The sequence below is a fragment of the Pungitius pungitius genome, chromosome 18 (assembly GCF_949316345.1).
Source record: "Pungitius pungitius chromosome 18, fPunPun2.1, whole genome shotgun sequence".
Taxonomy (NCBI): Eukaryota; Metazoa; Chordata; class Actinopteri; order Perciformes; family Gasterosteidae; genus Pungitius; species Pungitius pungitius.
In genome coordinates, this window is record NC_084917.1 from 919,661 (window position 1) to 935,115 (window position 15,455).

The 15,455-nt window shown below is 49.0% G+C and overlaps 4 protein-coding genes across 9 annotated transcripts in view; 1 reads left to right on the forward strand and 3 right to left on the reverse strand.

Annotated features, from left to right (window-relative positions):
- Positions 1-3,265, reverse strand: part of LOC119226385 (calcium/calmodulin-dependent protein kinase type II subunit beta) — a 16,474-nt gene extending 13,209 nt beyond the window's left edge. For all 6 annotated transcript variants that reach the window (XM_037484325.2, XM_037484322.2, XM_037484320.2 and 3 more), the window contains exons 1-3: positions 3,093-3,265; positions 633-727; positions 241-300 (exon numbers count right to left, since the gene is read on the reverse strand). In XM_037484325.2, coding sequence (XP_037340222.2) covers positions 241-300; positions 633-727; positions 3,093-3,154 — 217 coding nt within the window. In that variant the 5' untranslated portion in view covers positions 3,155-3,265. The remainder of the gene's footprint in view (positions 1-240; positions 301-632; positions 728-3,092) is intronic.
- A 663-nt stretch (positions 3,266-3,928) lies between these two features.
- Positions 3,929-8,409, reverse strand: nudcd3 (NudC domain containing 3). The gene is made up of 7 exons (XM_037484343.2): positions 8,394-8,409; positions 7,269-7,686; positions 6,442-6,716; positions 5,604-5,736; positions 5,361-5,504; positions 5,045-5,233; positions 3,929-4,567 (listed from the first exon to the last, which is right to left on the reverse strand). Exons 2-7 carry the CDS (start codon positions 7,464-7,466, stop codon positions 4,457-4,459), a joined length of 1,050 nt encoding a protein of 349 aa, XP_037340240.2. The 5' UTR covers positions 7,467-7,686; positions 8,394-8,409; the 3' UTR covers positions 3,929-4,456.
- mrps24 (mitochondrial ribosomal protein S24) lies at positions 7,860-9,268 on the forward strand. The gene is made up of 4 exons (XM_037484379.2): positions 7,860-8,111; positions 8,418-8,471; positions 8,621-8,732; positions 8,899-9,268. The coding sequence occupies exons 1-4, from the start codon at positions 8,070-8,072 to the stop codon at positions 9,180-9,182; spliced, it is 492 nt and encodes a 163-aa protein (XP_037340276.1). The 5' UTR covers positions 7,860-8,069; the 3' UTR covers positions 9,183-9,268.
- Positions 9,269-9,349: 81 nt separating this feature from the next.
- Positions 9,350-14,636, reverse strand: gnsb (glucosamine (N-acetyl)-6-sulfatase (Sanfilippo disease IIID), b). Its single transcript, XM_037484327.2, has 13 exons — positions 14,383-14,636; positions 13,518-13,577; positions 13,231-13,434; positions 13,084-13,149; positions 12,897-12,995; positions 12,532-12,699; positions 12,302-12,384; positions 11,992-12,110; positions 11,788-11,891; positions 11,371-11,472; positions 11,178-11,288; positions 10,721-10,831; positions 9,350-10,627 (listed from the first exon to the last, which is right to left on the reverse strand). Exons 1-13 carry the CDS (start codon positions 14,542-14,544, stop codon positions 10,478-10,480), a joined length of 1,539 nt encoding a protein of 512 aa, XP_037340224.2. The 5' UTR covers positions 14,545-14,636; the 3' UTR covers positions 9,350-10,477.
- Between the last annotated feature and the right edge of the window lie 819 nt (positions 14,637-15,455).

Here is a 15,455-nt window from a genome sequence, read left to right on the forward strand (position 1 = left end):
ACTCGCTACTTTGAATGTTTCATGTCGCCTGTGGTTCTTTCATGTTTTATTCAAGGTGGTTTGAAATATAAATCTGACCCCACAAACAGCAGAATGTTTGGCATCTAGAAGGAATGTCAATCAACTAATCAATGACGTGCGATACATATTGTTACTAGTAAACTCGAGGCACTTTGTCTTTAAATGTAAAGAGGTTCCGTGCAGTAAAATGTAAATTCTTAGACATAATAAACATCTCACCGATGTTGGAGTGCTTCAACAATCTGCAGATCCTGGCTTCTCTCTCCAGCTTCTGGTGGTCTGCAAGATTCAAAGCAACCAGATCACATGACGCACATCAGACGTGAAGAGGAGACAAGAGGAGAGTGATCGGGGAAAACAGAGGAGATGAGGAAAGGAGACGGAGCAGAGGAGGCAAGGAAGAGAGGAGACGAGATGGTGAGAGGAAGTGGTGAGAGACGTCAACCTGATCTCATTTCTGTGATGTCATCACATCATCGGTGCGACCTTCAGGAAGCTTAAACTTCAGGGTGGTTTCCATCCTCATGAATAACATTTCAGAATAATAACAGTCAAGAAATGTAGATCCCTCAGAACATGAAAACCCCCATGATGCATCTGTGCTTCCTCACCTCGGGCCGACAGCTTCTTGGTGTTGATGATTTTGGCGGCGTACTCTTGGCCCGTGCAGAGTTTGACACAACGGCGCACCACTGAAAAGGCTCCCCTGGGACACGAAGACAGGGGGACAGGCGGGGGACAGAAGGGGGAGACGGGTCAGCGCCGGGGGAAGCTGAGTCAGCGTATCGGCTCTCAGACCTGATGTGCACGAGCCATTTGTTGACAACAATCAATCATCCACAGCTGTGTCATTTACTAATTGTCCCTTATAGCTGTCAATCACATCTATCTCCATTACTCTAATCAAAAAGATTCATACAAAAACATTTGGATTGATCCAAAAGGAAAAGTACAAGTACACACCTCGTGCAGTTTTGGAAAACATATTAAGTTACTGAAGTGGTTCATAACTTTAAATCCACATTCAACACTTATATGATGCATATTTTGGACTTTTTCTCATTTCAGGGCCACGTTTGCTCATCAAACCCAACAGAGACAAACAGAAATAAGCACCTTTGTCATTTCTCAGAGCTGCGTTTGACACACCTCTGCTTTGTTACACAATGAAACACACACTCAGAGACCCCCCCCCCCCCCTGCCTCGCCTCTCACCAGCACTCCAACGTTCACATCATGAAGGTGAGTAAGTGCGACACTCCATGACGGCGTACAGGTGGGAGTCAGGAGCATCCGGAACAAACCAGTAACAAATGCAAATCTTTTTTTATCCGGAAACATCCAAATATAATGTGTTATGTATCTGTGATATGAGTTAAATGGTATAAATAAGATAATGAAGTCAAAAGCACTCACATCACACTTAAGTTTGAATTACCAAATAAACATGGAGCACCACGATAGACGTCTATGAGGAAATGACTCTACTTCTGTGTAGTGACCAGCAGGGGGCGACTCCTCTGCTCCCATAGACGTCTATGAGGAAATGACTCTACTTCTGTGTAGTGACCAGCAGGGGGCGACTCCTCTGGTCCCATAGACGTCTATGAGGAAATGACTCTACTTCTGTGTAGTGACCAGCAGGGGGCGACTCCTCTGCTCCCATAGACGTCTATGAGGAAATGACTCTACTTCTGTGTAGTGACCAGCAGGGGGCGACTCCTCTGCTCCCATAGACGTCTATGAGGAAATGACTCTACTTCTGTGTAGTGACCAGCAGCAGCCAGGATTCAAACCACCAACCTTGTGGTCCCAGCGCACCACGCTACCCCATGACCAACATCGACTCCATTGTTCATCAAAGTTTACTGTAACATTGGGGAGAAAATCATAATACCAAACCACGCTGTGACCACGCTGTGACCACGCCCACTTTAATTCCCTCTGTCTGAGTCTCTGGTTTGGTGAACAGAAAGAGAACCAGGAGTCTTTTTAAAGCTTGGTTCTATTATAATTATAACAATAGGAAATAGAACATATTATGTGTTGAAAAACAGCCGCTGATACATTTTCTGTTGATGGGTTTAAACCAGCAGGACGCTGCCTCAAGTAGAGATGTCTTTATCACATCCCACACAGACACACACACACACACACACACACAGACACACACGCACACACACAGACACACACACACAGACACACACGCAGACACACACACACACACGCACACACACAGACACACACAGACACGCACACACACACACACACACAGACACACACACACACACACAGACACACACACAGACACACACACACACACACACACACAGACACACACACACACACACACACACACACACGCACGCACACACACACACACACGCACACACACACACACGCCTTAAGATCCAAGCCACCACTAAAGACTTCAGGATGAAACTTCAACATCTGAGCTGAAATAACACTGAACTGTGAGATAATGTTCCTGTGAATTATAGAGAGAAGGAGGGTTGGTGGGGGGGGGGGGGGTTGGGGAGGATGGGGGGGCATCCTCTCCTCACAATCCACTTTGCATCTCTCTCTCTCCACTTGTCTGAATCTTGCCCTTGCGATACATCTGTTTATTCTTTCCTTCTTTAATCACAACACACACACATACATGCACACGCACACCTGACCCCCCCGGACACCCCCCCCCCCCATGCCGCTGTGGGTTAAAGCTGATGATGAGCTTAATGCCGACATCTCCTCCTCATAACAGGCAGATTTTTTCCCCAATTAGTTTAGTGCGTGCAGGTGTGCGCGTAAGCGTGTGCGCGCGCGCGCCTGTGTGTGTGTGTGTGTGTGTGTGTGTGTTTCTGGGGGGGTTCCCAGTGTTGATGCAGCCGGATCTTCATCTTAAAATCAGACTGCATTTAATGGTGTAAAGAGAAATAAGTGAAAGTAGTGCGCGGAGGCTCCATCGAGCGCGCGTTGTTTCCCCCGCAGCTGTGCAGATGTTCCATCGCCCCCACGACCCCCCACGACCACCACCGAGGGTCATCCCGCACAATAAAACAGCCACTCACTTGCCGAGCTCCTCGTACAGCTGGAACTCGTCGGTGAAACGCGTGCACGTCGTGGCTGCCATGATGCCTGCGCGTCTCCTCGGGACGGGGTGCGGGGAGCCGAGTGCGGGATGCGCGGGTACGTCGCTGCGGACCGGGAGGGAACTCCGGCTGTCAAGTAGTCTCCGCCCACCTCAGACCCCCCCCGCCCGCCTCGCCCCGCCCCTCAGACGGCTCAGCGCGCACACATACGCGCACACACGGGGGAACACACAGGCCATTTAAAGAGACACGTGGTGCAGTTCATTTAGCCCCCCCCCCCCCCACAACTTCAAGTGCAACTTTATTTTGACTCTGAAGATCTAAAATAGATTTGAAGGACCTTCTTAGATGGAAAAAAAAGGAGTGATGAGAGGAAGTAGAGCAAGAGGAGACTACAGGAAGTAGACTAGGAGAAGGAGACTAGGAGAAGGAGACTACAGGAAGTAGACTAGGAGAAGGAGACTAGGATAAGTAGACTAGGAGAAGGAGACTACAGGAAGTAGACTAGGAGAAGGAGACTAGGATAAGTAGACTAGGATAAGTAGACTAGGATAAGGAGACTAGGAGAAGGAGACTAGGAGAAGGAGACTAGGAGAAGGAGACCACTAGGTGTTCAGTTAGAATCAAAGGGATGCTTTTACCTTGAGACCCTGCTGTCCTGCTGACGCTGGTGTTGGTTTCCGTGGTGACGGGACCTCAGTGAACAGTTTGACCAACAACGAGTCTTTTCTTTACTCTTTCATCTTAATGTTAATGTTAACTAATTAAACAAGACACTGATTTATTATTGAAACAGCTCCAACAGTGATTTATTTATTAAAGCTGTTAAATGCTTTCTTTGTAGATTTCGGATCAATAAGCAGAAGCATGAAGTACTTTCATCTTACTGCAGAGGACCACGAGATGCGTTTAAAGTGAAAGGAAGTAAAGGGGGGAGAAAAACACGCTTTGATATGAACAATCCTTTTATTAAACAGCAGTTTGTCATCAGCTGGTAAAGCAGCTGAACTCTTCCTCTTCGTGTTGCATCATCTGCTGAGTCAGCAGCAAACCCCACAACCAGAGCACGGCCCCCCATCTCTGGAAACCTCTTTCAATCAGTTGCGCTACACTTTGGATGGAAACTCGAGGGGGGGGGGGGGGGGGGGGTCATGAGATCATGGAGTCCCTCATGGAGGCACTGCAGAGTTTTTAAATTAAGAGCAAAACGGTCAACAAATGTACCAAAGTATCAGTTTCCCAAACATCAAACAAATCATCCCGTGCGACGATGCGTCCCTTCTCCGTCGCCACGACAACCGCCATCTCCGCAACAAACGGGTGGCGGGGGAGGGGGGGGGGGCTCAGAACTGCACGGCGCTGGGCGGGATGTCGAACATGGAGGGGTCAAACTGCTGCCCTCTGAAGGGCGAGCCTTCGGCCTCCCAGCCCTTCTTCAGCATGTCGTGCACCTTCTGTGGGGGGAGGGGGGAGAGGGGGGGGGTGTCAGTATAAATGATGGTGACCTTTTTCCTCCATCTTTAATCCTTAATGTCTTAAAAGTGTATTTTAATTAGACGTCCTCTTGGTTTACGTCTCTGTGCTCTCACTGGTTTCCTGTTTTAACGCCACGATGCAATGACTTGTGGGTAATTCCCTGGGAAAAAGTGCATAGGACTCAAAATGAACCAAACCCTCTCAGCGGGGCCTCAGGCTCTGTGGGTCCGTTTATTCTATTTGAGTTTCTCACAGGATGTTGCACAGCTGTGTCGAGGTGACCTCAGGGAGGAAGCGGTGACACTTACAAAAAAAGAGGATCACTGGAGCCTTCTGGGTATTATTAAAGTACACTGTGTGATTCATTGTACTGTGAGTACAATGTACCTGGAGTACTAATACTTCATGTATCAGGACCGAGCTGAGACCGGTTCCCGTGGGGGATCAGGACTCACCGTCTCGTGGCTCTGGGGCTTCCCCTGCAGCTTCTGGTGGTAGTCGAAGGAGAGGCGGTCCAGCACGGCGTGCTCCTCCTCGTCCACCGTCGCCATGGAGCGCTCCCGGTTGATCTGGTTTATGTCGATCTCCTCCTCCCCCTTCAGGACCGCGTTCCACCAGACCTCCGAGGTCTTACTGAGGGACAGCTGGAGGCCGGAGGGGGCGGTGAGAAGGTGTGCGTGTGTGTGTGTCTGTGTGTGCGTGTGTGTGTCTGTGTGTGTGTGTGTGTGTGCGTGTGTGTGTCTGTGTGTGTGTGTGCGTGTGCACACTCACCACCACACAGCTGCCTGGCTCCAGGCTCCAGAGGGACGTCTCCGTGTTGATCTTGTGGGTGAACTCTCCCTCCATCAGCGTCCTCTCCTCGGCTCCCTCCCTCACGCACACCTGCATGCCGCCGGTCTGCAGGTCCACTCGGACCTGAGGACAGCCAGCAGGACACGGCGGGGGAAGTGAGACTTGATGGGGTGAGAGCCCCCCCTCCCCCCCCCCCCCAGGGGACACAGACAGAGGCTTTACCTGTCGGCCTTTGACAACCGTTTTGGGCACGAAGACGCGGACCTCCAGGTCGGTGTAGTCCTGGGACCAGCTGTAGTTCTCCCTCATGGCGCCGTTGTAGCTGTCGGGGTCCCACTGGAACTTCTCCTGAGTCCTGGAATGATTCAATGAAACCTGATGTGTTCTAAGGCCTCCCCAGAATGCAGCCAACAATTGTAAACATGAGTTTATGGTCTCAGTCTCTAGTTTCAAGTCTTCTTCAATGCAGCATGGTGTTCATTTAGTGAATGATGGTCCATGTAGAGTCAAACAGACCATGAAGAGGGGGTGCTTTAGATTGTAGCCGACCCCTCCCACCCTGGACATGAACTGTTTGTGCCCCTTCCATCCGGCAGGAGGCTGAGGTCCACCAGGACTAAGACCTCCATCCACACCAACAGTTTCTTCCCTTCGGCAGTCGGGCTCATCAACAGAGCCGGGCCCCCCCCCCCCTGACTGACTCTGACTCCCATGTTCATTCATTCACTGTGTTACTTGTCACTCGTTACTTTGTTTAGCTGGTGCACTTTATCTTTATCTTTATTTCTAATTGTATCTTATCTCCTCTAACTTACTAACCCATAGCTTATATTTTATTATACTTTTATTTTTTTCTTATTGCTGCACTATGTTGTCATTATTGTCTTCTTTCCATGTATGTCCAACACATTATGACCATAAACGTTTCCTGATTCCTGATTTAGGGCGGGGCCTAACGCTGATTGACAGGTCTCTTACAGACCATAAAGCAGGGGATGCTTTAGGGCGGTGTGTATATTTAGCAGGATGTTGACTTGATTGACAGATGGAGGTCACTCACACTTCTGTTGAGGTCGTGACGGCTGCAGCAGCCTGCCCCCCCGCGGCCGTCAGCTCAGAACCTTCCGAGGAGGCCGGAGCGTCGGGCGGAGAGCTCTCCTCCACCTGCTGGGCGCTGCGCTCCTCCGACTCCTCCGACTCCTCCGTCTCCTCCACGGCGGTGACCTCCAGCTCTCGACCCGCCGGAGGAACCTGCCGGCTCTCCTCTCTCCTCCGCAGCTCGCCGCGCTGCCGCTCGCGGTCGCTCTCCGCCAGCTTCTCGAACAGCTGGAAGGTCTGAGGAGGGAAGGAGGAGGAGGAGTTGTTGCTCTTCAGTGAAACAGGAAGTAGAGGCAGGTACAAAAAGTCACTACGGCAAACTCTCAAAACCACAAATGAAACCGTCAGGTGATCATTAATGACAATAAGCGTCGTCTTAAGGATCAAGACGTGCACGAATAAGATTATCAAAAAAAGATGAATTGAGAGCATTTAATTAAATTTTGAAATCCAAATAAGTTACACACAACTATCTTTCGATACATAATTTCTTATATGATTTAAACATATTTAAAATGGAATAAAACTGAATACTGTGGAAGAATTTTATTAAATGTTGATGCAAATGAAACCACTTTAAAGGCCAGTGAAAATATAATAAAATGTGTACGCTTTTAAGACGTTGTTGACACTGACGGGACGGACAAAATAATAGAAACGCCTCTTTTTTTAATCCATCTGTAAAAACACAACAAACAAACAAACAAACAAACACGACGATCTGTCTGAACTTTCTCAACTCAAACAGCGTGGCGAACGCGGCGTTGCCATGGCAGCGAATAACTGCACCTTGAGCACCATCCTCTCCGCCACCCCGGGGGGGAAGCCCATCTTGTCGCCGGGGGCCCCCAGCAGGCGGTAGAAGTCCGTCTTGCGGTACAGAAAGCCGAAGTAGACCTGCAGGAAGTCCTGGATGTTCCCGACGTGCTGCAGGATGCCGAGCAGCGCGTTGTCGTACATCTCCGTCATCTGCAGCGGCGACGCCATGGCGGCTTTTAGCGGGTTTGTTGACGTTTGGAGCGCGTTCACCGGACCGTTAAAGTGTCCCGAACCGACGAGTCCAGCACCGGGGAAAGACCGCCGCCTTCAACGAATCCAAGTTTAGGTCTCAGCGGGACTCGCTGAGCAACGTTTCCTGACACCGCGGTTACTCCTTCCAGAACAATAACACTTCCGCTCCAGGTTTTTCACAATAAGGACGAGGTTTCTACAAATAGATTGAAACAAACGCCTATCAACACAAAACAAACAAAAAGAACACGTGTATTTGTGTACTGTATTTCCCCTTGTGCATTTTAACAAAAAAGTAACTATCACAATGAATGTTGGGAAAGGTATCTTTTCTCTAAACTATTTATTCTTTCTTCATCCGGTCGGTTCAGCTCAACAGTCTTCCGGTAGAAACAGATGCACAACTGTTGGTTGAACAGTTCCGGTGTTCATGCAAAGCTTAACGGGCAAACAACACATTCGGTATTTGAACACGACTCATAAACATGGCATTTCCAGTTTCAATTCAAAGTTGAAATTATAACGAGTAGAAACTTATTTGGTACAATCTACGCGCCCAACTCTGTTATAGTAAAAAACATGGCGGCGTCCTTGAGCAGCACAGCAGGCGCGAGGCTTCTGGTCAGTATAATCCACATTGAGTCGTTTTATATATTGAAATGAACAAACTTTGACATGTTAACGTATCGGTGTTTTATCGGCTGTCCGGTTTGAGATCGTGTTTCGTCAGATGCTGATGTTTTAAGTTCGCTTTAGTTCGTCATGTTGCGGTTTGACACCTTGAGTTTGTATACAAACAACATGTCGGATAAATGGACCATTCCACGCCGTTCTGTGGGTCAAACACAAGGTTTAGTGAACCCGGGGGACCGCGGACGTGGTGCCTCTCGTTTCTAGCCTCACCGGCCTGATGGTTTGTGTCCGCAGGGCACTTTGAGGTCGCTGCGCAGAGGCCTCCACGTCACCGCGGCGTGCTGCAAGGTAAACACGTGGTTCCCCATCCCCTTACGTCACTCACCAACATCTCTCCCCACGTGCTCTTGGTAGAGGCCGTGTGTGTGTGTGCGTGTGATTGGCACAGAGGGTGTAATGGAAAGCTTGGTCCTGTCCTCGTTTCTCTTCCCTCCCAGAACCGAGCGGCTCGGGTCCGAGTGGGGAAAGGAGACAGACCCCTGACGTACGAGGAGGCGCTCCCCCCCCATCAGATCGCCCACCGCAAAGGGTGGCTGTCGCAGCACACGGGTGAGCGCGCTCCTCTGACCTAACGTCTCGATCCAAGTGAAAACATCTCAACTACTCTGGGATTTTATCCTTTGGATCTCAGATGGACCTTTTCCCCGTTGATGACATTGCGCCCACAGAGAGGGGGGTGTGTGAGTTACTCCCCTGTCCTTCCTGTTGCTCCCAGGTAACCTGAGGGGAGAGGAGGGCACGGCCGAGCGCACCGTGGAGGACCTGTTCGTGAGGCGCTTCGTATTCGGGACGTTCCACGGCTGCCTGGCCAACGAGCTCGTGATCAAGAGGCGCGGCAACGTGCTGCTGGTGTGCGCTCTGATGCTGCAGAAGTTACAGCCGCAGAAGTTTTACTTCTTAATCGGCTACTCGGAGACGATACTGTCGCACTTGTACAAATGCCCCGTGAAGTTGGAGGTGCAGACCCTGCAGGATAAAGCTGTGTACAAGTACCTGTGATGGCGTGCTGCGACACGCTTTGCTTTTGTGATTAAAACTGTGAGAAAAGCTTGATTGACAGGTTTAATACACGGTATATACATACATACATATACTGGAGTTTAACGGTTATTTGTATATTTGGAAATGTCAAGGTGTCTTTTATCATGAAATCTTTATGTAGCAATTATCAAAACAAAGTTTAGTGTGTCACACAACAAACAGCAGTAAAAATACTAAATAAACCAAATAGAGAAATCAGAACCTGTAAATGAAACAGATGGTAGAATAAAGAATCAATTTAAATAAACTAATAACTGTCATGGTAAGTGAGAGAATGCAAATAACTATTTTGTTCATTATGGAAACTTAAATCATGGAGTCAGTTTCTTTCAAAAGATATTTATATTTCTATATAAGAACCAGAAATGACATTTATTTATTTTTTAATGTGGGTCGAGAAGCTTCAGGCTCTTAAACAGACTCTTGACTCACAGCTGGGATTTTATTTTCTTGTTCAAATAAACCTTCAAACTACTAAAATCATAGATGCTCATATGTACATTAATGAACTTTGAAAACGCCCTTGTGGCTCGTTTATAACTTAGTGTGTTATATAGTAGTTAGTTAATGTTTCTATGCGGTTGACAAATACTAAATAGTACATTTTATTCTGTGAAACACATGAAATGCTTCTCTTGATTCAGTTTATTTTGGTCACAGTGCAGATATTCACATTTAAAGGCGTCGGCAGCTCAAAGATCAAAGAGTTCGCTTCAAATGAAACGTCCCCCTCGATGGATTCATCACAGAAACATCGTCACCAAAAAGTGACTTTAAGACTTTAAAAAAAGGCTCCTTACAAACGTCGTTGATACTCAGGTGTAAAATATAAAACATGAGGATTAAAATGTCTTTGAAAGTGTTTAAATCTGAGGAGAACAAGAAATACATTAAAGAAGGAGGGTTCGGTTGAAGGAGATGGTTAGCTTAGCTTAGCTTAGCATAAAGACCTCACTCTGTCCAATGGTGACAAACTAAATGTCCCACTTTGTTACAAAAACAAAGACATTTAGCGACTCCCGAATATTAGAAATGTTTTCCACGGATTATTCAAACTTCTACGATTAAAGAGCTTTGCGGTTGCCTTTGTTCACTCTTGAAGACATCTTGTGAATATTTATAATGCTAAGCTAATTAGCCGCTGGTGAGCACTGAGTGAATTAATACAAAGAAAAAGAAACGACATCTTTGGTTGTTCAGATTCATGGTTTCAGAACAGCAGACGTCCCGGCGTAAAGGAGACAGAGCGGCCGTCACGCGTTGTCACGGCAACTGTCTCCCCGACAGGACTGCAGCTTGATGAGCCGCTGGTTCATGGTCTGCAGGACGGCCGGATCCACCCGCTTCACGATGTTCTCCAGCTGGTGGGGGTCCGACGTCAGGTTGTACACTTCCACGAAGGACTGGGGACACGAAGAGGAGGACACACGGCGTCCTTCAGTTCACAGCAAAACATTCACGTCCAGGGGGACACTTCACCCTCCGTCCCTCCGTACCTCGGCGTCGGCGAACTCGCAGTACTGCAGGTCGTGGCGAGCGTCCAGCGTGCGGACGCAGGCGTACGTGTTGTTGAAGGCGTCCTCGCAAACGCAGTCCGGGAAACATTGCTGAGGACGACATGGTTTCAATGAAGGGTTCATTCTAACGTCCACTGTCCCAAAACACACCACGTCAATTATACTTTAGCTTAAAAAAAGAGGACGGACGGGTTGTCCTTCGTCCTCCGAGGAGACATGTCCCCGTCGAGCTCTTTAGGACCATGCGGAGCTTTAGTTTGTAAGGCTTCCATGCATCTACACTGTGTGTGTGTGTGTGTGTGTGTTTCCTCTCACCTGCTCGTTATCTTGTATCTGAATCTGGTGCAAAGCGTCTCCCCCTCTTTGACATGCTTTGCATTATTCTACGCCCCCCCCCCCCCCCCCCCCGTCCCTCCTCCCCGTCCTCGATACTCACAGAGAGTCCCGGGCCCAGTTTGGGGCAGGCGGGGTCCGTGGTGGGATGCCCCTCCCCGTTGTACTCCACCAGGAAGAAGGGACGAGCGGTCCCGTTACGCAGGGAGGGGGCCTGAGGGGGGGGGGCACATCCAGGAGGTTCTTTTATTTACATGTTAAGCCCCCACAGTGTGATTACTCATCTGTAAACGGACCATCTGAGAGAGGAACGACTGTCCGTCCACGTCCACTGAAGACAGGTTGGTCCCAGAGATGTCCAGGATGGTGGGGGCCAGGTCGATGTTCAGCACCGGAGCCTGAAGGTCATCACACATTGAAACGTGTGTGTCTGCGTGTGTGTGTGTCTGTTTGTGTGTGTGTGTGTGTGTGTGTGTGTGTGTGTGTGTCTGTTTGTGTGTGTGTGTGTGTGTGTGTGTGTGTCTGCGTGTGTGTGTGTGTGTGCGTGTGTGTCTGTGTGTGTGTGCGTGTGTGTCTGTTTGTGTGTGTGTGTGTGTGTGTGTGTGTCTGTGTGTGTGTGCGTGTGTGTGTGTGTGTGTGTGTCTGTTTGTGTGTGTGTGTGTGTGTGCGTGTGTGTCTGTGTGTGTGTGTGTGTGTGTGTTTGTGCGTCCGACCTGCAGCGTCTGCTTGGCTTTGATTCCCGGGCCTCGGACCATCAGCGGGACCCGGATGTCGAACTCGTAGAGCTGCCTCTTGTCGATGGGCAGCGAGAACTGACCTGAACAGAGGGGGGGGGGGGGGGGGGGGGGAGGGGGGTGAATACTTTGGGCAAAGAGCCGGCAGGTGGTGCTCTGAAGGGGGGGGGGGGGGGCTCCGACCTGTGTGGTAGCCGTTGTCCGAGGTGTAGAAGATGTAGGTGTTGTTGAGCTCTTTGATGCTCTCCAGCTTGTTGACCAGCGACTCCACCAGGTCGTCCAGAGACAGCAGCGTCTGCCACCTGCAAAGGTCAAAGGTCACCTGCCGTTTGTCTTTAAACACGACATATTTATGAGAGCTTTTCCAGAAATATGAAGGTAGGTGGAATAAGTGCCACGTTTGGAGGTATTAAGTTCCTTCACACAGTTTGAATGTGAAACTTCTCATTCTGAGGAAATCGACTGCGTTCCTTCCCACAGGAAGTGGTTTTACCTTTTCCTGTAGGCGCTGTCCAGGAAGGAGAGCGAGCTGTCCGGCATGGGGTTCACGGGCTGACGCAGCAGCCAGTGTTTGTCCTAAAGAGAGGACATCATGAGAAGGACCCGTTGTGGTTGGTTCTGTCGCCCCCTGTGGACGGAGGCGGAAGTGTCTCCACCAGCCGCCGCTGGGGTCGGCGTGACGAGGACCTGGACACACCGGGGACCGGTCCGTCGTGGTCTCACCTTCCCCGGTTTGTCGAAGCTTCCGTCTCGAGGCGCTTTGACGTCGCCGAACTGCTTCTGGTACTTGGGCGCCGGCGTCCAGGGCGAGTGGGGAGCCGGAGGAGACAGCATGAGGAAGAAGGGATGCTGGGGGCTCCGGTCCTCCAGGAAGTGGAGCGACCGGTTGGTCTGGATGGAGGAAACTATGTCGTTTAGCTTTTACGCACCGGTTAAAAACTCACCTGTCGTTGCTCATCAAACGCCATCTTTGTTTGGCTGCATTTACGAGCTCGTAAAGAAATTCCTGCCGTCAGCGACAAACTCGTAAACTCCGACTCAGCAGGAAAACATCCAGATGAACAGAAAGAAGCCCAGCGAGGACTCACGATGAGGTCCGTGAGGTAGTCCGACTCGTAGCGGTCTCCGTGCTTCTCCTCCACGCCGTTCACCGACAGCGTGTAGTTGTAGTACAGAGAGTTTCCCACCTGGAGCCGTGACACCACAGAAGAAGAACTGAGTGCCCAGCGTGTGTGTGTGTGTGTGTGTGTGTGTGTGTGTGTGAGAGAGACTCACCAGTGCGTGCCACTGGTCCCAGCCCGGTGGGACGTGGCCCACGCCTCCGGCCTCCTTCTTGCCGTACTGACGGAGGAGGAACAGAGACGGATGTGATCACCTTCCACTCGTCCACTCGTGGTCACGAGGCAGCGGCGAGGCTCTCACCTGGTTCAGGTACTTCCCGGCGAAGAAGGTCTGGTACTTCTGCTTGCTGAGGTAGACGGGGAAGGCCGAGGCCTCGGGGCCCGTCTGCCAGGGGGCGCTGGAGCAGCCCCCCGACACCGAGTTGTTCCTCGCCTGGTGGTTGTGGGGGTATCGGCCCGTCAGGACGCTGCTCCTGCTGGGGCAGCACAGCGGGGTCACCGTGAACTACCGGGTCAAAAAACGTTTAAAAGCACATTATTTCATATGAACAAAGTGGCATTAAGTGTAAATGTATTCAAAGTACTTACAGCATTCACAAATACTGCCCCCGCGTCTCCTATTAAGGCTTTAGTCTTCTTCATGGGGGTCTAAGAACACACAAGAACAGACTTTAACACGTCATACATTATGTTCATTAATTCATTCATTGTTACTGTGTGGGACTCACTTAGAATAATCTACATTTCTGTGGTTCAGTCTTATTTTTCCACCTTTAACGACATCTAATCGATAAATAATCTCACAAGGCAGATCTTTTGATCTAGAAAATAAAGATGTCTGAATGAAAATTAGAAATATCTTACAAGACAAAGAAAAGCAGCAAAATGATTGAATAGTTTCTGATTCCTTTTGTGCTGATCAACTCAATCGATTAAGTAACTTTGAGCAAAGAGAAGAAGCTTCCTGCTTCACTTCCTGAGACACGAGCTGCTGACAAAGTGGTACCACAGAGTACCACAAAGTACCACAAGAGTACCACAGAGTACCACAAAGTACCACAAGAGTACCACAGAGTACCACAAAGGTACCACAAAGTACCACAAAGTACCACAGAGTACCACAAAGGTACCACAGAGTACCACAAGAGTACCACAGAGTACCACAAAGGTACCACAAAGTACCACAAAGTACCACAGAGTACCACAAAGTACCACAGAGTACCACAAAGGTACCACAGAGTACCACAAAGGTACCACAGAGTACCACAAAGGTACCACAAGAGTACCACAGAGTACCACAACGGTACCTCAAAGTACCACAAAGGTACCACAGAGTACCACAGAGTACCATGATACCCCTCTGAGGGGCAGGTGAACGTGTCTTTAGGACCACCACGGGGGGACTTATTGAGAAGTGGTTTCCGGTATCGCCCCCCCCCTCTCACTCACTCACCATCCCCCCCAGCTGCACGTCCTGGTCGTCCGCGAGGATGAGGATGACGTTGCTCGGCTTGTCGCCAGCACACCTGGCGCAGCAGGTGAGGAGCGCGAGAAGCGCGACGACCCCCCGCCGGGCTCCTCGCGCCGCTCCGGGTCCGCGAGCCGGACCGGACATTCGTGCACGCGGGACGCGTCGGGACAAAGTTAAACCCTGACCTCCGGAGACGGAGGTGTTTGAGGAAGTGGAGCGCGAGAGCGCTGATTGTCATGTGATCAGCGGGGGGGGGGGGGGCGGGGCTAAGGGCGAGAACATGTTGTACAAGTCGCACATTAACTTCTTCCATACGACCACACACCTGTGGACATAACATGTAAGTGATATATGATATTTCATAGTTTGTTGTATAGTATATTATATTAAATATAAAAGTAAGGAAATATGAAATCAACTCTAAATGTAATTAATTAATAGCATAGTGTATCCAGTGCAGTGACCCCACATCCCAACTCTACACTCATTTAATACGGTTTATGTATAAATATATATACGTATATATACTTATACGTATATATATATAAGTATAAACATACATTTTGGGCGATTCATTGCTAGATGTTAGAGTCTCTTGATATGGTTTTCATTTCATGAAAAATAAAACTGAAACAGAAGGAGGATCTGAAACATCATTTCACCTGAAAATGTCCCGTTAAATGGCTTCAGAGTTAATGCAGGTATAAAGGTTTATTTCACTTTTTGACATTATTATATTCTCTTGATTTAGATATTTTGACAACAGTGTAATCGTCTTCAACTGGATTAAATGTGACTGTATATAAAGTACTAACAAAAAGTGAAAGTATCAACAGTAACATGCTGCTTTGACATTGATGGTTCAGTATTAATTCTTCAATAATGTTTAATACTATAATATATATAATGTAAATCTAAATGTGTCACATAGATTAATGAGGAAATTAAAGGTTAATGTGGAAACCAGTCAGAAAGATGACATTTTACATTAAAACTGTGTGTGTGTGTGTGTGTGTGTGAAGTCACAGCCTTGAAATACCCTTAAAAAGCTCAAA

Bases quoted from the DNA above. Each gene is read 5' to 3' on its own strand.
- nudcd3 (XM_037484343.2), bottom strand. From the start codon at position 7,466: ATGGCGTCGCCGCTGCAGATGACGGAGATGTACGACAACGCGCTGCTC. The intron at 5,737-6,441 runs GTGAGTGACCTC...GAATCATTCCAG, and splicing joins GTCACGACCTCAACAGAAGT to GACTCAGGAGAAGTTCCAGT. The intron at 5,234-5,360 runs GTGAGTGTGCAC...TCCGGCCTCCAG, and splicing joins AGCCAGGCAGCTGTGTGGTG to CTGTCCCTCAGTAAGACCTC.
- gnsb (XM_037484327.2), bottom strand. From the start codon at position 14,544: ATGTCCGGTCCGGCTCGCGGACCCGGAGCGGCGCGAGGAGCCCGGCGG. The intron at 13,435-13,517 runs GTAAGTACTTTG...TTGACCCGGTAG, and splicing joins GGGCAGTATTTGTGAATGCT to TTCACGGTGACCCCGCTGTG. The intron at 11,289-11,370 runs GTCCGTTTACAG...CCCCCCCCTCAG, and splicing joins AGTCGTTCCTCTCTCAGATG to GCCCCCTCCCTGCGTAACGG.
- mrps24 (XM_037484379.2), top strand. From the start codon at position 8,070: ATGGCGGCGTCCTTGAGCAGCACAGCAGGCGCGAGGCTTCTG. The intron at 8,112-8,417 runs GTCAGTATAATC...TTGTGTCCGCAG, and splicing joins CAGCAGGCGCGAGGCTTCTG to GGCACTTTGAGGTCGCTGCG. The intron at 8,733-8,898 runs GTGAGCGCGCTC...TGTTGCTCCCAG, and splicing joins GTGGCTGTCGCAGCACACGG to GTAACCTGAGGGGAGAGGAG.